This window comes from Phoenix dactylifera, chromosome 18 (genome assembly GCF_051530095.1).
Source record: "Phoenix dactylifera cultivar Ajwa chromosome 18, Ajwa_hap1_PhDact_Kaust_v1.1, whole genome shotgun sequence".
NCBI classification, from domain to species: domain Eukaryota; kingdom Viridiplantae; phylum Streptophyta; class Magnoliopsida; order Arecales; family Arecaceae; genus Phoenix; species Phoenix dactylifera.
The window spans coordinates 16,184,403-16,211,077 of NC_143207.1; the positions used below are offsets into that span (position 1 = coordinate 16,184,403).

The window sequence follows — 26,675 nt, forward strand, 5'->3', positions numbered from 1 at the left end:
CCATCATTATCTGGTTGTAACCGGAGAAGGCGTCCATGAAAGACAGCAGCTGATATCCGGAAGTCGCGTCGACCAGTTGGTCTATTCGCGGAAGCGGAAAGCTATCCTTAGGGCACGCCTTGTTCAGGTCGGTATAGTCGACGCACATCCTCCACTTCCCGCTCGCCTTCCGGACAAGTACAACATTTGCCAGCCACTCGGGGTAGCTTACCTCCCTTATGAATCCTGCCTCCAAGAGCTTGTCTACCTCCTGGTCGACCACCCGGATCCGATCCGGGGCACAGTGTCTCTTCTTCTGCTTTATTGGTCGGTGGGTCGGGTCGACGTTGAGGGCGTGAGAAATGACCTCCGGGTCGATCCCAGGTACATCGGCCGCCGACCAGGCAAATACATCGGTATTGGCTCGGAGGAATTCCACCAACCGGGCCCGAGCTCCTGGATCGAGATTGGCGCCGACCCGGATCGCCCGGTCGGGGCGGCCTTCCTCGAGGGGGACTTCGACCACACCCTCGGCCGGCTCCCCCTGCCGCAAGGCCACCTCGTCTCTGGCATCAAGGGACTCGACGCTTAGGGCTTCCACGGGCTTCTTCCCTTTGAGGGTTGCTAGAAAACATTTCCGTGCGGTCGGTTGGTCACCTCGGACCTCTCCGATCCCGACCGCCGTGGGAAACCGCATGAGCAAGTGGTACGTGGAGACCACCGCGCGAAGGGCGTTCAGCCCGGGTCGCCCGAGGATAGCGTTGTAGGCCGAGGGAACACGGACGACCAAGAACCCGAGTCGCACCGTGGCTTCTGCGGGTGCGACGCCCGCAGTCACAGGCAGCTCAACGATACCTTCCGCCGGGACAGCGTCACCGGTGAATCCTACGAGGGGGGTGGACATTTTGTGCAACAATTGTCTGGACAAGCTCATCTTTTGGAAGGCCTCGTAAAACAAAATATCAGCTGAGCTTCCACTATCCACAAGAACACGCCTTACATCATAGTTTGCCATAGTGAGGGAGATCACCATGGCGTCATCGTGGGGAGTCTGAACCCCCATTACATCCTCATTAGAAAAGGTGATTACATTGCCGACCCTCTGCCTCTTTACGACGGCCGTCCCTGACGCTTCCGTCGAGCCCCCTTCGTTCCTCACGGGCCGAGAGCAGCCCCCAGTGATAGTGTGGATCACGCCCGCAACGGGTCGATTCTGCTCCCGAGGCTCCGGAGGAGCCGGGTCGGCCGGACGCGGGTCTGCGGGGGGACGTCGGTCGCTCACATATCGACCGAGACGCCCCTGACGGATAAGGGCCTCGATCTCGTCCCGAAGCTGGAAGCAGTCCTCTGTGTCGTGGCCGTGGTCTCGGTGGTACTCACAGTACGCCCGGGAGGGCCTCTTTCCAGGGATCCTTCGTATCTGTCTCGGGGCCGGGAGGTCCTCCCGCCCCTTGATCTCCATAAGGATCTGGGCCCGGGGAGTCAGGAGAGGGGTGTACCGGTTGAAACGTCGAGGCGGAGAACGAGGGCGTGGGGCGCCGTGGTTCTTCGCCGGCGACGGGCTTCTGCGCCGACGCTGGGGCGTCGGGCTCCTCCTCTGGCGTGCCTCTTTCCGCCTTTTCTTCCCAAGCTTTGGAGGGATCTCGGCAGCCTCCTTGCTCCGGTGGGCGGCCGCCTCCTCGGCGTCCGCATACTGGTTCGCCCGGGACAACAGCTCTGGGAAGCTCCGCGGCAGGCGTTTGTCCAGGGAGAAGGTGAGCCTGCCCTTCCGGAAGCCACGCTTCAGGGCTGAAAGAGCTACCTCCTGACTCAGGTTCCGGACCTCTAGCGTAGCCCTGTTGAAGCGGGTAAGATAATCCCGCAGGCTTTCTCCCTCGTTTTGCCGGACGTCAAAGAGGGAGTCGGAGACCAGTCGCCGCCGGCTACTGACGGCGAAATGAGTGATGAAGAGGCGAGTGAACTGGTCGAAAGACCGGATTGAGTCAGCCTCCAGCCCGGCGAACCACGCCCTCGCCGGGCCACGGAGGGTTGCCGGGAAGGCCTTGCAGAGAAGGGGATCTGATGCTCCGTGGAGGAGCATAAGGGTCCTGAAACTCTCGACGTGATCCCACGGGTCTGCCGCCCCGTCATAGGGCTCGATCGCCGGCATTTTGAACCCCGGGGGATTCGGGGTCCGCAGGATCCTCGATGCAAGCGCCGGCTGGGAGGAGATCTCTAAGTCGGCGAAGGGATCTTTGGAATGGCCCTTCAGGACCTGGAGTTGTCGGTGGAGATCGTCCACCCGCCGGTCCAGGGAGCGCGACCGGTGGGTGGGAGACAAGGAGCGGCGAGTGGGGGACCGACTGGAGCGCGGGTTCCTCGAGGACTGGGGGGTCTGGGAACGCGCCCGGGCCCGCCTCTCGTACCCCGCGCAGCTCCGATGGGAAGGTCCCGGCAGAATAGACCGTGCTCGAGAATCCTCCTCGCGCCGGCGCTCCTCCCCATGGGAGAGGAAGGAGCGCGGGTTGAGGAGGACAGGCGAGCGCTCAGGGAGCAGTGGCTCCTGAGCCCGCTGCGGCGCCCGGGACATCGCACCCTGCAGATTCTGCACCGCCTCCGCGAGGGTGCGAACCTGCTGGGTTAGCTGGTCGAACTGGGCGGCTTCGACCATCTGAATGGGCGGTGGGGCGGTGGAGTGTTGCTGAGAGCGTGTTGGAGATGCAGCGGCCTCCCGGCCAGTGGCGCGAGAGGCCCCGCGACCGGAAGCATTGGAAGCTCCACGACCACCTCGCCGTGCCATTACGATCGCTCTGAGATCCGGGCCCTTCCTCTAGCGCCAACTGTTGCTGGTGGTCCAAACCGAGAACGATTGGCACAGCGGTGTGAATGGGGTTCCCTTTGAGTTGCTTTGGTTACGCTCCGCCCTCCGCCGTGAAACCTGCAAGCAAGCCTCGCACCACCACCGGGGTAGTGGGGGCCCTCCGACGATCAAGTCAGAGGAGATTAAAGGAGAAGGAGAAGGAGAAGGTAGCAGGTGAGATGATACTCTGGAAGATATATCTTACCCTCCCCCTTCCCCCCCAGCCTCATATATATCAGGCTGGGGGGTTTTTCCGGGAATTCGTCATCGTGTGGCACGATGGGGCTGCCACTGACATGGCCGTTACAGGGCGTCGTGGGGCAGCGCTGGGTACAGCCATGGCAGGGCATAGTGGAGCTCCGCTTTGTACGGCTGTTACAGGGGATCGTGGGGCAGCGCCGGATACGGCCGTTGCAGGGAGTTGTGGAGCAGAGGGCCGCGGCGTGCCTCAGAGGAACAGTCTGTTGTTGTCGAGAGATTGCCGACTCGGGGTCGGATTGCTGGATCAAGGGGCAGCCGACTCGGGGTCGGGCTGCGGAGCTGAAGATATCCGACCCGAGGTCGGATTGCTGGATCAAGGGGCAGCCGACTCGGGGTCGGGCTGCGGAGCTGAAGATATCCGACTCGGGGTCGGATTGCTGGATCAAGGGGCAGCCGACTCGGGGTCGGGCTGCGGAGCTGAAGATATCCGACCCGAGGTCGGATTGCTGGATCAAGGGGCAGCCGACTCGGGGTCGGGCTGCGGAGCTGAAGATATCCGACCCGAGGTCGGATTGCTGGATCAAGGGGCAGCCGTAGTCTTCCTGGGCGCGTGTGCCGGTCACGTGGGGCATGGTGGCTAAGTTCCCCCGTAACAGATTTATTCTACTCAATAGCTTATAAGCATTTATGTTTATAGGGATGTATTTAAGGTTTATCTTTGCATAAGATTAACTATGCCATATGGTGGATGTATGCTTGAATACTATTTAAAAATCAAATCCTTACTTTTTTATTATTTATTTTTTAAATTATGCTAATCTTAAAGATATGCCAATACTTATGATTTAATTTTAAATGGTTACAAGCTAATAATTACAAAGAAGTTCTGAATTATTTATATATTTTCTTGTTTGTTGATTATTATATATCTAAATCCTAAGAATAAATAAGTTGTCATGATGAAGTCATAGTATCGGAGATCTAGTAAGGAAGCAAACATACGTTTATTACATTTTTTTAGATAAGTTATTATTTAAAACGATCAGGCCATTTTAATTGATGAAATTATAATTTCTTATTAAAGATATTTTTTATAATTATGCTATTATTATTATTTTTATTATTGAACACGCCGATCAATGCGAAACATGTGCGCGCAGCCCCGACCCCTGAGGGGCCAGCATGACAAATGCGTCGTCGGACCGCTGTACACCGGAATCTTTATCCCCACCTTGCATGCAACCGATGCAATACACGAGATCCTTTGAGAGTCGCATTTATAGGTGTTGTCGAATCACTGGCCCCCAGCGGACGAAAAATTTCCTCCCTGCATCGGACCAAACTTGGATGGCGGTGAAAAAAGACGGCCACCAGGGGACCGACGACCGACGACCGCGCACCAATGACGGAACCCGCGGTCCCAACACCATTGGTGAGATAGTCGAACCTGATCCCTCGCTTCATTGGCTCGTGTTTCCCCTGGACGGTGGAGGAGGCGGTGACCGGATCTTTCTCCCGTACAGCCCGAAGTCAAGTCCTTTTATTTCCCGGATTCCACCCTCCGATCGCCATCTTTATTATTTCTAAAGCTCGAACTCTCCTTCCTTCCTTCCTTCCTTCCTTTCCTACTCTCCCCCTCGCCCCCCAGATTTCTCTTCTCTGGTGTTCGACAGTGGAGATCTGATGGAGGGATCACCGGATCAACGGCCGTCCCTCTTCTCCCCATACCAGATGGGCCGCTTCCGCCTCTCCCATAGGTCAGCTCATCTCTCCTCTCTTTTTAGAGTAACAGCGAGGGAAAATAACAAATTTATTGGATTGACGGAATTGCCCATATATCTCGACGAATTTACTTTTACTAAAGCTAACTTTTGAGTGGGCTTTTGAGATGTACTGGGGCTAAGCTTGTAAAGTTAGTGGAGTTTTGGGGGAATTTGGGGGGGGGGGGGGGGGGGGGGGTGGGGGTGGATGATGGTAAAGCTGAAGTAGTTGCTGGTGTTGCGAGATATTTTACGTTTACCGTTTTATCCTTATATGTTATGCATATTTACGTGTAGGGTGGTGCTGGCGCCGATGACGAGGTGCCGAGCGTTGAACGGAGTCCCGCAGCCCGCCAACGTTGAATACTACGTCCAGAGGGCCACCGAGGGCGGTTTCCTCATCACCGAGGGCACCGTAATTTCTCCCACCGGCGCAGGGTATTTTCGTCATCCTCAGCCATCTTATTAACTTCATTTATGCGTTTAGCTTTTAAATCTAAGATGGATTAGGAGTTAGATCGAGTACTTTGATATCAGCTTGGATTATCTCGATCAGTAATAAAAAAAAAAGGATATATGCTCAGCTACCAGCTTATGTCTTAAGAGTATTGCAGATATATTTTGATATGTTATTCACCATGTTAATATAATGTTTTCATCACTAAATATTGTAATCACTTTTTAGATCCTTTGTGAAACTTGTTTTTACTATATTGATCGATGATAATTTGCGTGACTTGTAAAGAACTAGATTAATATTTTGGATCATCTTGCTATTGGTCATCCATAAAGGTGGCTGAGATATTGGATTGTATGGCACATCAAGATCAGCGCCAGTGACCCAGTCCATATTATCAGCCATCTATTAGTGTTAGCCGATGTTGGTATAGCTTTCGAATGGATGATAACATGAAGGATTTGATGTCTCATTATGCACACACTGTATGCTAAGTTTCTTTACAAGAAGAAAAATATATTGCGGCACTACAAAAAAACTAAGTTTTACTAGCAACCGAGACCGCCACTAAAAATTTCAGACATATTTAGTGGCAGCAAGTAGTGGTGGCCACACTGGTCACTAAAAGTCGCGTCAGTAAAACAATTAATTAGTAACCCAAATTGCAGCTGCCACTAAAAAGAGCTCTTTTGCAGCTGCTGGATTTTAGTCATTAAAAAGTCAAGATTTAGCAGCAGCCTGTGTGATCACTGAAGGATGCTTTTTGTGGCTTCCACAAGTGACCGTTGCAAAAAGTTACTTTGTTAGTGACGGCGGTTATATTTTGGTCCCTAAAAGGTTATATTTTTTGCATCAGTCGCTAGCTACTCAGCTACTGAAATGCAGCCTGCCTTCATTTTGATGGTTGCTCTGGATCCATCATTTAGCAGCCTTATGAGGCTGGATTATGTTTGAATTTGCACTTACAAAGAACCAAGCACTGGTGAATCATTATTTCTGTCCTAGCTTGTGACAGCCCAGTAATATACAACTAAATAAGAACTTTGAGGTGTGCTCCATTATCAATTCCATTTAAGAGAAATTTACCAGGTAGTTAGCAGCAAAACATTGTATGACTTGTGTATCTGAAAACACCATGATGAGATGTGATGTTTGAGTTGCGGACTTGAAGTCTTCATCTTAATAAGTCTGCATGCCACCTTATGAACTGCCAATTTGGCCAATGTATGGAGTACATGGGTGATGGACACCATTCTGTTTGCTTGTAATCTAGGGTTGGTTTCGGACAAAGATGCATTTAATAGATTTATGACTGCAGTCATTCTATGGGTGGATGAATTGGCTGCACCAAAATTATAACCCCTCATAATTGACTTCTGCAGATGCTTATCGCGCCGCCTATCTCAAAACTATGTAGGTTGTCACAGCTTCAAATTACACAAATGTTATCTTTTTATTTAAAGAAGATGCTGCATGAAAAGGGAAGGGGGGTGGGGGGTGGGGACAATCCATTCATTATATTTATGTCATTGGACAAATTATGCTACAAATTCTTACTTGCAGCCTACTGTTTGATGAAGGTTTCCACATTGCCCGGGGATATACACACAAGAGCAGATAGATGCATGGAAGAAAGTGGTGGATGCTGTTCATGCCAAGGGAAGCATCATTTTCTGCCAATTATGGCATGTTGGTCGAGCTTCTAATCAAGGTAGATTTCATTTCATCTGAAGTCCTATAATAGATGAGTTTAATTAAGCATGAGAATGTTGTTTATAAACAAAAAAGAAAATGATGATGAAAGTTGAGATGTCTGAATCACCTGTTTTACTGTCTAGTTTTATGAACATTACTCCGAACCACTTCAATAATGAATATTCTAACATGGTGTTACAATTAATCTGTTTTGACTTGAAATAACAATGCAAAGGATTATATCTTTGAGGTCTGCAATTATCTGACATATTAACCTTTGAGCAAAATACAATCATGCGATGACAGCATCATCTCTGAATTTAATTGAAGCTAACAGTTTCATACAACTAGACTTGTTCACTCAAATTATTGTTGTTAAAGATTGACTTCTGTGTATGAAATTACGAACTTGTAAGCATAGAAACTTACCTTGTGATTCTCTTTAGATGCTGACTAAACTTCTTCTCTTACAGTCTATCAACCCGGTGGCGCAGCTCCTATATCCTCAACAGATAAGCCAATATCAAGTAGATGGAGGATATTGATGCCAAATGGGAGCTATGGCAAGTACCCTACGCCTCGAAGGCTTGCCACGTCGGAGATCGCAGGGATAGTCCAGCAATATCGCCAAGCAGCCTTAAATGCCATCGAAGCAGGTACGGGATTTACCAATGGTTACACCAATCATTCTGTTTCTTAATTTGATGATTGAGCTCATCAAAATAATGTGGTTTCTACTATACTCTCATGCTCATGCTGTGGATGGGCTTTTGGTGGGACTTCCCCTTGGATGAGAACTGATGACAGAGCAGGATCAAAAGGCCTCAGCTTTTCTAACATCCAAGCCAAGCAACCATGCTTAATGGATGCTTGAGATCATGTACTTGGAGGGATAACCAAGTCGAAATAGGATTCGAATTCATGATCTCGAGCAAATTGAGCCTGGATATCTTGTTAATGAATCATTTGATTCCACAAGATGAAGCTGATAAGGGATGGATAATGATGTATATTAGCTTTTCATTGTTATAAAGTTTTTTTTACAATTAGCATGCATAAGCATACACACTTTTTTTCTTTATTCAGCCTTGAATATTCAAAACTTTATCAAATATCTCTAGCTGGTGGATAAGAATACTGCTATGGCAATTAACTTGCTGACCTGTTAAACCCCATGTGATGTCACCCATTTGGAATCTAAGCTGTTGTTATTCCCAGTGCTGGGGACCAATGTGTTCACTATTTTTTTTCACTAATCTGGGGTCCACCAATCAATCAACAGGCTTCGACGGCATCGAGATCCACGGGGCCCACGGGTATCTGATCGACCAGTTTCTCAAAGACGGCATCAACGACCGGTCCGACGCTTACGGCGGCTCGCTCCCGAACCGGTGCCGGTTCATCTCGGAGATCACCCGTGCCGTCGCCTCCGCCATCGGGCCGGACCGGGTCGGTGTCCGCATCTCGCCCGCCATCGACCACCTCGACGCCTACGACTCGAACCCGCTCGGGCTCGGCCTCGCCGTGATCGAACGGCTCAACGCCATCCAGCGCGCCGCGGGCGAGCGTCTCGCGTATCTCCACGTCACCCAGCCGCGGTACACCGCGTACGGCCAGACCGAATCCGGGCAACAGGGGAGCATGGACGAGGAAAGCCGTCTGATGCGGGCGTGGAGGGCCGGATACGAGGGGACCTTTATATGTAGCGGCGGGTTCACGCGGGATCTCGGTGTGGAAGCGGTGGCACTGGGGGACGCCGATCTGGTGTCCTACGGGAGGCTCTTCATATCAAACCCCGATCTGGTCCGTAGACTCAAGGTGAACGGTGATCTGAACCGGTACAAGAGGGCCACGTTCTACACCCATGATCCCGTGGTGGGGTACACTGACTACCCGTTCCTCGGTGAGCATCGGGCGAGGCTGTAGACGATTCCACGGACGGGCCTGATTCCATGAATAAAGATAGTTTGGATTGATATGGCTGTATTACTATAGACTGGATATCGAGGGCTGTTTGTGCTGAAAAGTGGAGGTGGTATGAATCTTTATAAAAGTAAGATAAGACTTCCATTCATCTATCTTATTCTAAATTATTTTGATGTATTAGATTTTGTGTTCCAGTGAAATCTTTTTCCTTTTTCAAAGAAAAGACATTTGGCACTTCTTCTTTTTGGCTTGTGATAGGAAGAATATAGTTTAAGCCAAAATTCGCCGTCTTGGTGCTAATTTTGGTACCGAATTTTATATTGATGCCATACTTAGCATAGTATCGGTATGGTCGGTATGCCATTGGTATCAAATTGGTACGGTATATTTGGTTCAGTATAATATGGTATACTATGGTTTATACTTTATACATACGAAAATCAAGAGTTTCATTTAGCCTAAAATTAGGTACGGATATAATAATCACTTCATGTTAAAGGTTAGTGAAACTAATCTTCAGGTAGATTGCAGGGACTGTTTTGGTTTGTACAGTAAAAATGAGTACCTATATATATATATATATATATATATATATATATATATATATATATATATATTTATTAAAAAGGGAATTATTTGGAAATTGGATTGGTAAACTAATATGCCAAAAATTCTTATATGAGGAATATGCATAAATAATTTCAGCTAAAGATCAAGCAAGGATATCTTGCTCAATGACTAATCTGATTACAGTCCACATGTAGCAGGGTTGTACCATGTCTAAGGCTATATATATTAGCCTTGACCTCAAAGTTTTGTTGGTCTTCCCCTCTGCATATTTCTCCTTTTTTTCCACCCCCTTAGGATATAATATGTTGGTTGTAAAATAATGCATTTTGCATCTCTGCATAATTCTCCTTTTTTTTTCCCCTTATGATATACTAGGTTGTTTGTAAAATAATGCATTTTGCATCATTTACCAGAGATTTTGCAATTTGTCAGGAGATTCTCAATCCAATCCGACGTTGATCTTAGGCTTATAAGGGAATGAGTTCAAGATCTAGAGGCGGACTGTATGGATAGAATCCAACCATTTCTTATTACAATCAATAAAATAAAATACATAAGTTTTGTTAGAGTTGAAAAAAGCCGAGAACCATCTTTATGATGCCACGGTTCTAGGTGTAGAGTTGAGAGGAGTATGGGAGGGCCTGGGGTCCATCCACTTCTCAGGGACATTTGGAGTATGATTAAAAGACTTGATGATTTTTAGATGGTCTATATCTACTATGAGATAATAGCATGGTTGACTAAATTACTTTCTACGTGGCTGAGCATGCCAGAGATATCAGATGGAAGAATCATGGTGCCCTTTTGTCTCAATTTCGAATTATTTTGTTTTTGATTTTATTGGATATATTTATAGTAGACTTGTATGGTCCATCTGATCCCTCCTCTCCCTCTCTGCCTCCCCCTCCCCCTACCTTCCAAAAAAAAAAAAAAACAAGCCAAGAGCCAGCCCTAAACCATTTCAACTGTTTGAGCTTTATTTGATCATATTCCAAAGCATCCTTACAAGGTTTTGGGTTTGAGCAAAACTTAGATATAAAAAAATGTGAACTCTTATCTCTCTCCCTTATGGCATGTTTGCACTGCGGGAGGTTGTATGCCTCAAATGGATTTTCTCACAAATAAATTACATCAAAATTTCAACAAAGAATAGATGATAAATAAAAGGAACAAGTGGCTGGGATGTTCGTGAATTGCTCAGTCCATTTGCAAACCTTCATTTGGATATCATCAATGACTTCGTCAAGCAGTTATAATTTAAACTCTTTGGAAATCTAGACTAATCACATCTCTGTGAAGAACCTGCGTGCCCAGAAAAGATAAATTAAGTTACTGGTCATATATTAATATCTCTCTTTCAAACACACTCTGATCCAAATTTACCAAAACATATCTACATATTTGGTAAGTTGAGAAGGATGCTCTATCTTGGTCAAGATCTTTATTTGTCCTCGCATTGAACATTCTTTGATTCAAGATATATTATAGTACCAATATTATCCAAATATTTTTTATTTTTTTGATAGATTTTATTAATTAATAAAATTTAAAATTAATAATAAAAAGTAGCCAAAAATCTAAAAAAATACTATAGCGAGAATGAAATATCTTAATTTTAAAATATCATTTGAAATCACCAAAGATTGTTGTTCCATTTTTTTCCATATTCCATCTAAGTTGAGATAAGTCTAGATCTTGGCCTGTCACTCATTGAATTAGATGGCATTTCAGTTTTTAGAAACATTGCTATTATGTTAAATATGATTTTGTGCACTATTTTTTATTAAAAAAATATTGAAGAAATATATTTTTATAAAAGACTCTAAAAGTTTAACAAAAATATAAAAATGACAGTGAAAACTAAGACCCAAAATTTCGATGCTGAATACCATATCGGTATCTTATAGATTCAGTACATATATTTTTACTTTAAAATAACTATTTTTATCATAAAATAGCTAATCCCGTGGTAGTCTGGTTGCAGTAGGGGGTGTCGCACGCCAGGCTTCACCGTAGTTGGGGCAGAGCTTCAAGCAGCCTGAAAGGAGATATTATATGTGAGGCGGGTGCTTGGTGCCAAATGGGTGTACATCGAGGGAGACTCATTTATGATGATCGAATGGATATGGGATGCGAAAAGGTATGGAGATGGTCATCTACTTATCGTGAGACACGCAGGCTAGTTGTAGGCTGGGTGAGCACCAGATAGCACATGTTTTTCAGAAGGCAAATAGGGCAGCAGACTGTGTCGTCTCCTATGTTGCATAACATTTCGGAGAGTTCTTATGGACGCCCATAATAGAGCTCTCGCCTCCATTGTATTTTTTACTTTCTTTTGACATGGCAGGATGTACTCACGTTGGAGGTATATAAATTCTGTTTTTATCAAAAAAAAAAAAAAAGCTATTTATTTTTTTTGGTTTTTATTATGTCGATATGTTTTAAAAATATAGGATGGTTTCGGTACGGAACTCGTATGGATTTAAAAATATATTTTGTACTAATTTTTCCGACACAGATGCTCGTATCGAGCGGTACGGCAGACCTATTAAACGCTCTTCACCGGCTCGCTTCCGAGTTCCGACACAGGAAACTGAAACCATAGAAGAGGAAAACCCTTGGCAAGAGAAGAAGAAGAAATGGCGACCGGCGGCCCCGCGAAGAACCCCAAGAAGGCGAACCTCTTGGATCCCCATTCTATTAAACACATCCTCGACGAATCCGTCACTGAGGTGAGATCCTCCCCCCTCTCGATCGCCAGGGTTCTTTTAGATCTCTTCGCCGCCGGCGCTCCCTAGGATTTCTGAAGAGGCGGTGCTGGTCCTCGTTGCAGGTCGTCACGAGCCGTGGGTACGTGGAGGACGTGAGGCTTAGCAACTTGAGATTGCTGATCGGGTCCATCATCATCGCCATCGCCCTCGCTGCTCAGTTCTACCCGAAGAAATTCCCAGAGAACAGGGATTTCCTCGTCGCCTGCATCGGATTATATCCTTTTTTGGGTGGTTTTTAACTTCAAAAGTTCAGTCCTTTTGTTCTCTTTGTTTGGGGGTGTGGAAGGTGTAGGGATTTCGGCGTGGAGATTGTTTGGTCTTGACTCGGGCAAATATATAGTTTTCAATGGACTATTGCAGTTCATCAGCTACACAAAGGAGAAGAATGCGATCCTCTTCACATATCCCCCTCCTGTGAGTTCCTTCTATCTTGATCTGTATAATGATTTTAATTTTTTTGTTACCTGGGATGTGTGATCCCTTACACTGTATGTGAGGGACTTTACTGCACAATTTTGGCATGCAGATTATTTTTTCCTGCTAAAGAAAATTGAGAAGTGGTTTATTTATTAAATTGTTTCTTTTTAATATGTTGTTTGATGAAGAGTAAATTGGACGAAGGCTTTGCTGCTCAGCAGAACCTGCATTCTTCCTTCAAATTACATTACATTTTGTTATTGATTGTGCTTTTATTTTCATTTCCACTGTTTGTGACTTTTGCATCTTGTAATGAAAGCAACGTAGTTATAGGATCATATATCTTAGAGTGCTCGATCACTCAATTGGATTCAGATACTACGAGATTCAGTCACCATAAAAGCACCCTTTCGTGCTGATGGCTGTAACTTGTGCTTGATAATTATTTTGATACAGTTTACATAAGCTAGACTTATTTCCCCATCACACTAGGAGATTGTTGGGATGACTGTTATGATGTATAGTAAGGCAATTAGGCGTTGATATTGACATGACAAACTCAAAAGGAATCGAATTGAGTAGATATTGTTGAACTGAACTTGGAATATCAAAGCCTTTCTCCTCTGACCGTACATCAGGACAATATTGGCAACATCTTGTGGATATGGAATGTTTTTCATGGATTATTTTTCTTTGAATGATACTGTGTGGTTAATCTTAAAAAAAAGTTTGGAACTTTCTGTTTTATAAGCCTGCTCATCTTTAATCTATACAAACCTCATGAACATTTCTAAACAAAATCTCCTAAAATCGCATTCCATAGTAACTCTGCTCTATTCCTCCTAGATACATGCTGCCAAAAGTGAATTCTGCTATAAATAATGGACATCTAGTGACTTCAGACAGTTTAAGAAAATAAAAACCCTAATTGGATATATACAGTTGCTGTCCTTGGATAACTTGTGATGGGTGGGAGCTCCCTCTCTGGAGGCCAAGGGAAGAAAGAGGGATTGAGCCAGGTTGTTCATCCTCCTCATTCCTGATTTTTCAAGATAATGAAATCCACTTCCGATGTGATTTTCTCTGTCCAAATGGAATTTGTGATTGGGGGTCAATGGACTCCCTCAACCTCCTTCCTTTCTTTCACTAGAGAGGTTCTCCCATTGATCAAAAGAAGTCTACGGGTACAGTCTTCCACCATCAAGATGGGGCCTAAGTTAGCAATATATTTTGATTCTTACTATATCATAAATTCATAATGATGAATAAAGGTTCTCATTTGCAACCATGTTTCCGTTCTTTTCCGAGCATTTGCCTTAATTCCATTCTTTTGGGATAGTGTTACTCCCCTAACATCTTATTTCGTATGGCTCTTCATCTTTTCTTCTTTATTACATTGTCTCAAAAAATCCAACACATTTGAATGCAATTTACATAGAAGCTGTGCTAAGATACAAGGGGAAAAGCTGCTAGGATCATGATGGAATCCATTCTGTTCTATGGGTCTTCCACAGTCAAATTGTTTCCTTGGAACTTGTTGTATCCTTGTGTAAAAGAGACGTGCTAGACTTGTTAATGCTCATGTTTCTTTTGGTAAAACTTCCCATTCACCTGTTTGTTAAAAATCTGAACTCTTAGAAAATGATGAATATGTTTTGTCAATTTGTAGCTTACTTAGTACGAGCCAATATGTATTGCGTCATAAGAGCTTTTGCACTGAATGCAACACTTGCAGATGTATAGTTGTAATGCTATTTTCTGGTGGAGGATATTTTTTTACAAGTCAATTATTCAAACCCCTAGAGAAGGAAATATCTCCTGCTATATATAATGGGAAAGGCTTGGAGGGCAGCCTCACACAGTTGGCCTCCAAAACGTGAAGCCAACAAGGGGAGAAAAAACATGTATTTGGTGAGAAGTAATAACCACTCTCTTAGGAAAAGAAAAGACTGTGCTGGAAATTAGTCTAAGAGAATGGAATTCCAACCAACTCTATCTCTTCTCTCTTATTGCTAATCCAGCTTGACCTGATTCTGTCTCCTCTCTTGAATCACAACTGTTCATGCTCTCTCATATACATTACACTATTTTCTCCTTTCTTTAGTTACATCTGTCATCCCATCTCAATCGACTCTCTGCTCTCTTTAACTGCAGCCTTTTATGCATGTCGAACTCTAGTAATGGAATAAAAAGAAATGGAAGTGCTCCATCTTATAAAAACATGCTTCCCAAAATTTTCTAGATGATTACGTACGCATGTTCATTGGAAGGTATACTAAATCCAAATTAAGAATGATCCAAAAGATAGTGGATGACTTAGTGTCTAGCAAGGATCGCTGTGTCGGTACCAGGGCTTATATCCAGTAGCACGGTTTGGTATGCCCCCATGCAGTTCCATGCCGGGCCCATACCGACACAACAGAGAGGGTAGGGAAGAGGAAGAATGGGAGAGGGGAAAAAAGAGAGAGGAAGGAAGGGAGGAGAAGGTCGGGGGATGCCAGCGGAGTGGGGCCCAACATTGCAGAGAGGGCGGGGGAGAGGAAGAACGAGAGAGAGGAAGAGAGAGAGAGAGAGAGAGAGAGAGAGAGAGAGAGAGAAGGGGGAGGGAGGGAGATAAATGGAGGGTGGTAGAGGCCCGAGGAGGGGCTCCGCCCAAGGTATGTCCAATCGGGCTGACCCGTTCGGTTCACTCTGTCGGTTCGGCCTTAGATTTCGAAATTCTTTCTAAACTGTTCCGAACCGCTCCGAACCAGATGGTTCGGGCCCCCCACTTCTTTAAAAGGCTTGAATCATGGTTTATTGAACCGGGGTGAACCGTCCGGTTCACCTTGTATCGAACTAGTATCAAACTGAATCCGGTAGCCGACCAACAGGGGTCTCGATACCGGTTCGGCAGATCTTGGCTATGACCTCTAGTTCGAAACGGGGTCTCCGATGGGGTCCTTGCCAACTTCACTTAATTGTTGGATTCTCATTTTGATATGGATCCTCTTACCATTTGTTTTTTTATTTTTGATAAATTGGCTAGAAAATGAAGAGGAGATACAAAACGAAGGTGGAGTAGGATACTTCAGGATCCATCCATGTGTATTTGGTCTTTCATGGGGATTGATATTGTTAGGTGGCTGCGTATCTCGAATTGGATCTTTCACTCATGGAAGATAAAAACTAGGGGTTATATGTCATTAATTTTTCCTTTTTGGCTTTTTCAAAAGGTTAAGAATCTTGATATATCCTCACAATTATATGGAAATGTGATCTCCTACTATAGGCTCCGGCACTTGTATCATTGAGAATCTTTACATGTCGATGGACCATGTTCTTTAGATAACTTGTCTTGACTTCCACAATCACATGTACTGATCATTATCAGTCTTAAGTGGGCAATGATCACATAAATTTTTTTGTGGCACTTGCACACTTGCGAGGTTACCAAGCATTTTCAATTTCTAATAAAGATTTATCATCAGGTTATCCTGGAAATATGAGCTAGGATTATTTTTAATGATTATGTTTATGGTTTTTGTATTCATTCATGTTTATTGCATCAGACCAAAATCCATTTGCAAGTATCTTGGTGCCTGTTAAGAAGTTCTGTCACTGTGTTGACTTCTGAGCTTATCCTTTAATTTGCAGGATGTTTTTTAGGTAATTTCTGAAATCTGGTCATGTTTTTGTGGCACACAGGGATCCTTCAATAGCACTGGACTGATTGTGTCTTCGAAGCTGCCAAGGTTCTCTGACATGTACACTCTTACAATAGCCAGCGCAGACCCAAAGTCCATTTCTGCTAATAAGCCAGTCCATCTTACTAAGAGTGTCACAAAATGGTTAGCTCTTGCAATCATTTTGCTTTTCAGCAAAAGTTTCCTGCTGATTCTCTTTTAGTGCATTGAATCAATACATTGAATCCTGATGTTTTTCTTTTCTCCTACGGCCGAGAAAAGGATTGGTAGATTTATTTATCTGAACCACCAGAAAATGAGGCAGAGGAACCATGTTAGAGTTCATGTTTGGTGGTGCCAACTACTAATGAATGGCTTGACATAGCCATTAGTTCCTTCAGGAGGTTTTTAATGTCTTTTATATATTCGTCATAAATGTTAACTGAATGATTGGATTTCCAGCATGTGATAGGGCTAATATTGACAAGGTGGTTCCTATTGGATCGCCTGCACCATTAGTGTAGTGCACCTTTTATGTGTTTAAGAAAATCATACAGATTGCGAGCCTCTTTTGCCTAAGTTGTTCAGCCCCCATTATTCTCAAGGTTCTCTTTCTCTGAATTAGCCTTGGAATGATTACATGAAATCCCATTGATATGCTGCATCAGCAGTAATCTTAACTATGACCGACAATTCTTAATCCAATTATATGTTTGGATTGGTTAATCTTTCTATATCGTTTGTTGATTTGTTGTTAGTATTAGCTTCCATAGCTATTGCCAATTTTTCAAGAGCTGTGGTTACAAAACTGATTGCAACTCTCTTCCTCAGAAGGGTCCACATCATTGCCTTTCTAATGCAAGTTGTCTCCGTCACTGTTGTCAATCATGCTTTGACTAACTAGTTTCTTGTCAGGTTCACCAAAGATGGGGTCCTTGTGGAAGGTTCGTTCTGGAAGGATGTTGAGAGACTGATTGATGACTATAATGGAGAACGGAAGAACAAATGACTATCTGATGATTTCCTGCCTTGATGGAAAGGTGCTGGAGGCTTATCTTGGAAAGGTGCTTACTGGCTGCTGTCAATCTCATAATTGGAAAACGTTGTTACATTTCAAAAGAGCATGATGTAACCTAATCATCATTTTACTGGCACATCAAACATATTGATTTCTCTGATGATCCTTTTTGACATTAAATCGTATGGAGCAGCATCATATGTTATCGGCATGCCAATATGAAGATTTGCTAGGAGTAAAATGGTTCAAACACTATCAGATTGTTTCAACTACTTGCCATTGTTATTTTGATTTTTCATTCACTCGTAGCAGTGAGTAAAAGAATCAACAGCTGGGAAGCATGTGTGGTATACCAAGTTCCTACTGTCTTTTTTGTGATCAAGTATGCTTGTCCTGAGATGAAAACAGCTATTAGTCAATGCCATCATAAGCAAACATTAGTAATTGATGTGGCTGTGGAGGATTGATTTTTTGTTTTTATGCATATATTGTTTATTAATTGGATTGTGGAATGATCTTAAATGGAAAAATAATCAAGCTAATTTCGAAAAACAAGATTTGCTGGCTAGTGATTGTCATATGTAACGGCAAATGACAGTTTCTCCTGGGAATTTTTGGTGGTTAAATCAAAATTATCTTATTGACAAAATCAAGCTTCATGAGATCCATGATTGGTATGTAAGGGAAATTAATCTTTTCTCAAGGATTGTTTGCTAGGGACATGCCACTAATATGTAAACTTTGTGTGATGACAGCAATTGTTGAGGACATGATTGTAACTTGTGTTATTAGGTAAATTGTCTCTCATCTTTCTCAAAGATTTGGTCAAATTTGGAGTTTGTGATCTGCAAACTGTGGCTTGCTCTCTGTGCTTAGCAACTATAACTCAGTTACATTGAAATAATATTAATAACGTCCTGTAAAAAAAATTTAATGTTAATAATAATAATGAATTAGAGAGGATTGAAATTTCAAGAATGGAATAAGGATGCTTGGAATGTATTTTGAGATCTCCTATATGGCCTAGGATCATTTTTATTTTATTGTGAAAAAGATTCAAAACAAGCTCCCCACTGCACTAAGCTCAAGGAAAAAGCATTTGACATTAGATAGCACAGGCATCTGGTATGGAGGGTGCATGAGGATTTTTATAGTTTGGGGCAGTAGAACCAAGTTTGGAAGGAGCCATATGAGTTGGGAAGAGAGGGGTCTATGAGTTGGGATGGATCATAATTCCATGGCCAAAAGAAGTCGATGCCATTGAATGCTGGCATGTTGTTGTAGTCAAAGGCCACTATAGCGTCTTTTACAGGTTTAAATCTGTGGAGGGATCGGAACGAGGCTGTGTTTAGAGGATTAAGAAAGGATTGAAATGCCAAAGGGTGTCTCAAGCCTGGTTGGAATAAGAGCACTAAAAAGAGTACAGAGTTAGGTGGGAATGTAACACCAAATGATGCTATAAGAATCAATTCGGATGTTGTGAAAGAATGTAACGAGTTCTATCAGCTGGGATGGTAGCCACAAACGTCTTGGAATTTTGATATCCAGGCATAGGAAATGTGGTGCATTTGAGAAAGGACCTTGCATGGGTCTTAAATGAAGATTCTAAGGAGAATCTGATTTAAAAGATGGTGGGTTATGTAAAAGGATGGTTGCATTCGCCAGAGGCGCTCTTTTTATTTGAGGGCTATTACTGGACTAATGGGATAATATTTGAATCACATGTATATAGAGAGTTAAAGGGTGCTGTTGATTCGCTAGCAAACTATTCTAGAGTTCAGACTATGAATTGACGCAAAGTGTTCAGTGAAATTTGAATAGACTCAAATTTAAAAAATAACTAGGCATTATTCCTTCTCCAGTCCCCAGTAGATAAAGAAAAAAAAACATTGACCAAACTAGTTCAGGATATGATAGAATAGATCAAACTGAACGGAACTTACTGGGCCTGATGAGAACAACAGAACTGAAAGAATATGAGCAAAGAAATTTGTGGACACCATAAAAGTGAAGGTGTTTACGAGTTGAGAAAACCTTGAGAGGCTTTGTTTTTCCCCCCCCCCCCTCTAAATTTACGAATTTCATAGGCACAAAACCTGCCTTCCTCACTTGCTCAGAGCCATCCTCAAGTCAGAGTTCAATAACTTGAGTAGAGTCAGCAGTTAATGTGAGGGCATCCATCAGGGTGCAAATGAGCTGAGCTGAGTAATAGGCTGCCTCGGCCTGTCTCTTTAATTGAACTCAAGCCGGGCTTGGCAGGCTGCATTCATTGTGGGCTCAAGTCATTCCAACCGGGATTGAACAAGTTCTCTATCAATTTTTGCCGAGCTCCTACTAGTTTTTACGAACCTAAGGTGTTCAAACACGGTTAATTTTATGACCCTAGTTCGCTTTGGCATGTTTCCTGGCTGGACCGAACTCAAATGCCATGACCAAGCTGAGACTATTACTAAGCCTAGCCTGCATGATAGTTTGCAGCCCTATGCATCTACACATGATTAATTTATAGGCTATTTTCTTTCTAGCTGAAGATATTAGCATAATTTTAAAAATTACGTAATAATCTGCATCAGCCCATAATATTACTGTAATCCTGTATTGGCTAGTATTATTTTTCTTTATTCGCATAATTTTGTTAGAGTGATTTTAGGGATCACATGTATCTTAATGCTTCAGGGCATACTTGCAATTCATAGTGAGATGCCGATTTATCAAAAAAAAAAAGGATAATATAACAACTTGTATTAGCTAGTAATATTTTTTTTTGTTAGCATGATCTTATATCAATTTATATTATTTTTCTTATATGGAGTCTATACATGAGTATATATAACCCATGAGATGTACCAAATATGATGGAACAAGAAAATAAAATCACTTTTCTCTCTCTCTTTTTCTCTTTCTCTATCAATATTTTAATATGATATCAAAGCCACCGATCACCTAATCTGCCGCCACTATCTCTTCCGTCATTGCTGTGGCCATCGTTGCCATATCTACAAGCTTTAAAGACCCCCTGTTGTGGGGGGGGAGGGGGCCTTGAATTTAGTCCCACATCGGCTAGAGCGGAAAGGTTCCGTGCCTTATAATGAGGAGGGCGAAGCCTTTTCCTCACGAGGGCCCTTTTGTGGGACAAAACCGTGAGGGCAATCCCCCCGTCAGCACTGGACGCGCGGGCCGGAAACGTCTCCCTCCGTCAGCGCTGGACGCGCGGACCGGAGCGCCCAAAGCGGACAATACCTCGTGGGGGACGCGGTCTCTTTCTGCTCGGCTCGGTTGGGACTAAGGCTGTTGCCGGGGTGAAAATCCCGCAACAGATGGCGCTAGAAGGAGGGCCAGCCTCCTCTCTCCATTGACTACCCTCCAGGACTGTGGGGGCCCGTTGGGGTAAAACCTGGCCGGAACCTTCCCGCTGGGGGGGCTATGTTGTGGGGGGGGAGGGGGCCTTGAATTTAGTCCCACATCGGCTAGAGCGGAAAGGTTCCGTGCCTTATAATGAGGAGGGCGAAGCCTTTTCCTCACGAGGGCCCTTTTGTGGGACAAAACCGTGAGAGCAATCCCCCCGTCAGCGCTGGACGCGCGGGCCGGAAACGTCTCCCTCCGTCAGCGCTGGACGCGCGGACCGGAGCGCCCAAAGCGGACAATACCTCGTGGGGGACGCGGTCTCTTTCTGCTCGGCTCGGTTGGGACTAAGGCTGTTGCCGGGGTGAAAATCCCGCAACACCCCCCATTGCCAATCTATCGATCTCTATTTTTAGGTGAATCAACACCCGAAAATCTTCTATTTTTAGTGAATTTGCAAATCCTCAATTTTTCACAGATCTTCTATTTTCTAGTGGATCAACATTCAAAAATCTCATATTCCTTAGTATACCTGCATATCCTTTATTTCTGATGGATTATTACCTGAATATTTTTTTTTCTATAGATCTGCAGCTCCTCTGTACCACTTTTTTTCTCAGTTTTAGATTTTCAATCGTCTCTCCTCACCGTTGCTTCGCCCATTTCTCTCTATCTTCGATTTTATTTGCTTCCTTCGGCTCCTTTACCATGCAATTTGAGGTCTCTTGCTCCTTTTCCATTGTGTCTCCATCTACGAAGATCGTCGACTTTCGGTTGCCTTCTCTCTGAGCTCTGTCCTCACTGCAACTATAATTTTCTAGGTATCTTTTTGTTACTACATCATCAGACAAGTCAATCAGCCACATTGGCAGACACGTCAGTCAAACACATCGATAGACACACTAGTCTCCTATATTAGTCAGCCATGTCAATGGACACATTAGTCTGCCACGCCAGTTAGCTAAGTTAGCATTGTCAAATACATCAGTTTGTTGCGTTAGTTTTCTGATCTACCACATCAGTTTCTAAGCTGCTATGTCAACTTTTGTTATGTCATATCAAATTCTGTATTGTCATATTAGCTTGACACATCAGTCTATTATATCGACTTTTAAGTTGTTGTGTTAAGTCCTAATCCGCTGTATCAGCTTCTGAGCGGCTATAACAACTCGTGTTCTGGCACATTAGGCTTTCTGCTGCCATGTCAGCTTCTGATCTACCACAACATCTGCCTCTGAGCTGCCATGTCAGCTTCTAATCTATCATGTCAGCTTCTGAGTTGCTACTTCAGCTTATGATCTAGTATGTCAGTTTTCGGATACATTTGTAATTTAGTTTCTAAACTTAAGTTGGCACCTATAGTACCATTGAGTTTGATAGGGGATGTTAGCATAATTTTAGGGATCACATAATAACCTGTATTAACCCATAATATTTTTCTTTGTTAACGTGATCCTGTATCGATCAATATTATTTTTCTTATATAGAGTTTATACACAAGTATATATAACCCATGAGATGTATTGAATGCGATGGAATAGAAAAATAAAATCATCACTTTTCTTTTTTTTTTTCTTTTATTTTTCTCTTCTTCTACAAATATTTTAACATTAACAAGTAGGTATGGCTTAGCATGTTCTAAAAAGAATGCCTTAGGCTCTTTTATGCAAGAGATTGGATGAGAATAAAAAAAAGAAAAGAAAATATAGCGACCGATGAATCGAATACTTCTCATCCATGGATGCCAAGGTGGAGATCACATTCTAATCCAACCAACAGCCTATCTTTGTCAAGCTCACATTTGATATCATACATACATACATATATGCATATCTACGTGCGCGTGCGTGCGTGCGCGGGCGGGCGTGCGTGAGAGAGAGAGAGAGAGAGAGCATCATGGTAACTTTTGGAGAATATGCTAATTAAGCAATGAATGGGTGGTTGGACCACGAGTGTGGGCCTATTCTTCTGATAATTCTGAAACGCTGCCGAGTGGTCAATTATTAGTCGTTCATTGCCACCTTTTTATCACCTTCACCTGTCCTCCTCCCATTTGGACTTTGGAAGGATCATCTCACGGTCTTATATGGCCATTACTTGATGACAAAAAGCCTTGCGCATGGGAGCACGGGCCGGGTAACCATATTTTTCTTAGTATTCTTGAATAATTAATAAGATTTGCATATTAATGATGCTATATGTTGCTATATTTTACATTCTTTTCTTCTTCTTTTAATTCTCAGGTAATCAATCGAGTTCTTTCTGAACTTCTAGTGTATGCTCCGCATTTTTTTCCCCCAAATCCTGGATCCTTTGCCTTCCAGCCTGCCAGAAAAATGTTCCTGTATACAGAACTTGGAGCATGCATATCGTCACTACCCTACTGGCCAAACCCTCATGGTGTCCTCTGCCGTAGAAGAAGGGGAATCGCATGTTGAGGCCCACTCACTGAATTTGAAGGGCAATACTAAGTCCAAGGTAGGAACAAGACTTGCAGAAAGAGAGATCCATCAGGGCAGACCATGCTTTAGCTGTCAATATGTCTTGTTATGATGCTTCCAATCTTTCCATGCATGTGATGTTGGAATGGACCAGATGTTGATAGATCTTTTTTAACATTAATACAAGCCTCTTAAGTGAAAGATTGATGCTTAATTTCCTATCGATATTTGTCACAAGTTGGCATACACTAGCCATTCCTTTTTCTTTCTATGGTTCAAATGATCTCTTAGGTGGAAGGCATGTCCCAAAGGAAAATGTCGTGATTTCATGTGGGATGTTGAAATGCTACGAGTGATCATATATCCTCTTAATCTTGCTCTCTTAGTTCCGTGAAATGAATCAAAGCAGTCCATCAATCTTGTTTTTTTTCTTTTTTTTTGGGAGAAAGATCCTATTTTGAAAATTTTTAAAATGTTAAGCTTGTAATTACTCAGCTTAAACCAACAAGTTCGCTTGCCAACTGATGGATTAATTGGAGCGTGAATATGGAGAACAAATTGAAATAGCTCGAAGTAATGAAGTTACATAAGAAAAGGTAATATGTTTCCATGGATTATCAGCAAACGACGAGGAAAAGAGGTTCATATAATAACATAAAATGAAAATTAATTAAAAAGAACTTTAAAAAGTTAACAGCAACAAAGGATGGGTCCTTGTTAAGTTTGCAGGTTTCCTATGTGTCGTCTAAATTAGTTACTATTGACTGAATGCAGTATGTCTCTCTTTGGTGCAATATAAGAATCATCGACTCCTCTACCTAAAGTGGAGCCACTTGTATGAGACCGAGCATCACAATACCTCAAGTGGCATGCAGAGCCCAATGCATACACTATTTCCAAGTGAGTGAATCATCATAACTCTCTTAGGCTTCGTTTGGAGAGCTATTGGCAGTAGAGTTTATGAAAGTAGAGCTTTCTGAAATACAGCTTTTATAAAAAACTGTTTGTTGTTTGGTAATTACATTTTTAAAGTACTGTACCACTTTAACATGTGTTTGGTAAACAAACTGAGAAAATACTTTTAGTATTAGAAAATGATCTTAAAGGACATTGCATAGTATTATGCAACACAGCATAATAAAATATAATATGTATTAATACATAAATATATGATATTGTATAATATTACTATAATGTAATATAATATTATTGTAATATAGTAATATAATATTGTACACTATAGCATAATAATTTAATATAATATTAAATTATACATATCAATGTATTACGATATAATGTAATATAATAATAAAGATATAAAATATTATAACTATTAGCGTAAATTAATTTTCTATAATGTAACAAATTTTCTAGCTAGGTGATAAAATTGGTTAAATAATTATTAAAAAGATATTTTGTGTAATTATTATATTTTATTATGCGTATTTTGGTCAAAAAATAGCTTTCCGACTAGAGTTAAAAGTATTTTTTCGGAAAATTCCAAAATGAAGCTTATTCCAAAAAGCTATTTTTAACCTTTTAGAAAAGCTAAAATAACTTTTCAAAATTTTTACGAAATACTTTTATTTCATTTAAAAGTATATTTGAAGGATAAAAAGCTTTCAAAATGGGGCTTAATTCATTTACTTACTTGTCAAACTTAAACCATACAAACAGATAACCATTCCCTAATAATAAAACCATCACACGTCTAATCCCTCAATCCACACATTAAGAAGCATCTCATCCAAAGTAAAAGTGTACTTTCGTCATGACATCTTAAAGATGTTACTGGGAGAGGGAGAGGGAGAGGGAGAGGGGGAGAGAGGGAGAGAGAGAGCAGCAGAAACGTCCTTCTTTCTCGTGCTATACAGGTAAACCACCCAACGGTTTCTTCCGACCCAAACCCTAACGTACCCCATGCACGTGAAACGCTACATGGCCTCAAATTTCCTATTCCAGACGCTAACCCCTCTATATAATCCTCACGCCAAGTAGTAGCTTATAGAGTGAGAAGAAAGATAAAAAAATAACTAAGATCAAGATAAGGCAATCATGCCTCCCGTCATCTTCCTCCTCCTTTCCCTCCTCCTCCTCCTCCCCTCTTCTCATGCTGCAGACTTCTGCGTCGCAGACCTCACGGGCCACCTGACCCCCTCAGGCTACGACTGCAAGAAGGAGGCTGCCGTCACCGTCAACGACTTTGTCTTCACCGGCCTCGGCAAGGCGGGCAACACCTCGAACCTCATCAAGGCTGCAGTGACCCCCGCCTTCGTCGCCCAAGTCCCGGGTGTCAACGGGCTCGGCATCTCTGCTGCTCGCCTCGACCTTGCTCCAGGGGGTGTCATCCCTCTCCACACCCACCCTGCTGCCACCGAGTTCCTTGTGGTCACCCAGGGCACCATCTGCGCCGGCTTCATCAGCTCCACTGCCAATGACGTCTATTTTAAGTCCCTCAACACGGGCGACTCCATGCTCTTCCCCCAAGGGTTGCTGCACTTCCAGGTGAATTGTGGTCGGACGACGTCTGTGGCCATTGTGAGCTTCAGCAGCCCGAGCCCAGGGCTCCAGATAACATCGTTCGCGCTCTTCGCGAACAATTTGCCGTCGGCATTGGTGGAGATGGTCACCTTCCTGGACGATGCTGAAGTGAAGAAACTCAAGAAGCTGCTCGGAGGGACCGGGTGAGGGAGCGAACTTGGTTGCCTCCTGGGAGTTGATTTAATGCGAGTTCTTTGAGTGTTTTCTGTCTGTGTGGGCACTTAGCAGTGTTAGTGTTGGATGTGTTTCTTTCGTTGTGGGCAAATGGTGGTGTATGGAGTCTTAATTGCTTCTTCTTCTGCAATTATTTTAACATGAACAAGCTTTAATGGCTTAGCATGTTCTAAAAAGAGAGAGCATCATGGTAACTTCTGGAGAATATGCTAATTAAGCAATGAATGGGTGGTTGGACCACGAGTGTGGGCCTATTCTTCTGATAATTCTGAAACGCTGCCGAGTGGTCAATTATTACTCGTTCATTGCCACCTTTTTATCACCTTCACCTGTCCTCCTCCCGTTTGGACTTTGGAAGGATCATCTCACGGTCTTATATGGCCATTACTTGATGACAAAAAGCCTTGCGCCTGGGAGCTCGGGGTAACCATATTTTTCTTAGTATTCTTGATTAGTTAATAAGATTTACATATTAATGATGCTGTATGTTGCTATATTTTACATTCTTTTTTTCTTTCTCAGTTTAATCAATCGAGTTCTTTCTGAACTTCTTGCGTATGCTCCGCATCCCCCCCCCCCCCCCCCCCCCCCCCCCCCCCCCCCCAAAAAAAAAAAAAAAAAATCCTGGATCCTTTGCGTTCTAGCCTGCCAGAAAAATGTTCCTGTATACGGAACTTGGAGCATGCATATCGTCACTACCCTATTGGTCGAACCCTCATGGTGTCCTCTGCGGTAGAAGAAGGGGAATTGCATGTTAAGGCCCGCTCACTGAATTTGAAGGCCAAGACTAAGTCCAAGGTAGGAACAAGACTTGAAGAAAGAGAGAGCCATCAGGGCAGACCATGCTTTAGCTGTCAATATGTCTTGTTATGATGCTTC

General features: G+C 43.2%; 3 protein-coding genes across 3 annotated transcripts; all 3 read left to right on the forward strand.

Moving 5' to 3' along the window:
* Positions 1-4,572: 4,572 nt before the first annotated feature.
* Positions 4,573-9,009, forward strand: OPR3 (oxophytodienoate-reductase 3). The gene is made up of 5 exons (XM_088714102.2): positions 4,573-4,776; positions 5,077-5,217; positions 6,817-6,947; positions 7,405-7,587; positions 8,214-9,009. Exons 1-5 carry the CDS (start codon positions 4,703-4,705, stop codon positions 8,855-8,857), a joined length of 1,173 nt encoding a protein of 390 aa, XP_088570228.2. The 5' UTR covers positions 4,573-4,702; the 3' UTR covers positions 8,858-9,009.
* Positions 9,010-11,984: 2,975 nt separating this feature from the next.
* On the forward strand, positions 11,985-17,567 carry LOC103703284 (signal peptidase complex subunit 2-like). Its single transcript, XM_008786085.5, has 5 exons — positions 11,985-12,159; positions 12,261-12,412; positions 12,531-12,612; positions 16,303-16,445; positions 17,196-17,567. The coding sequence occupies exons 1-5, from the start codon at positions 12,067-12,069 to the stop codon at positions 17,287-17,289; spliced, it is 564 nt and encodes a 187-aa protein (XP_008784307.3). The 5' UTR covers positions 11,985-12,066; the 3' UTR covers positions 17,290-17,567.
* Positions 17,568-24,901: 7,334 nt separating this feature from the next.
* Positions 24,902-25,998, forward strand: LOC103703402 (germin-like protein 8-14). Its single transcript, XM_039131513.3, has one exon. The coding sequence runs from the start codon at positions 25,137-25,139 to the stop codon at positions 25,767-25,769; it is 633 nt and encodes a 210-aa protein (XP_038987441.3). The 5' UTR covers positions 24,902-25,136; the 3' UTR covers positions 25,770-25,998.
* The last annotated feature ends 677 nt before the right edge of the window (positions 25,999-26,675 follow it).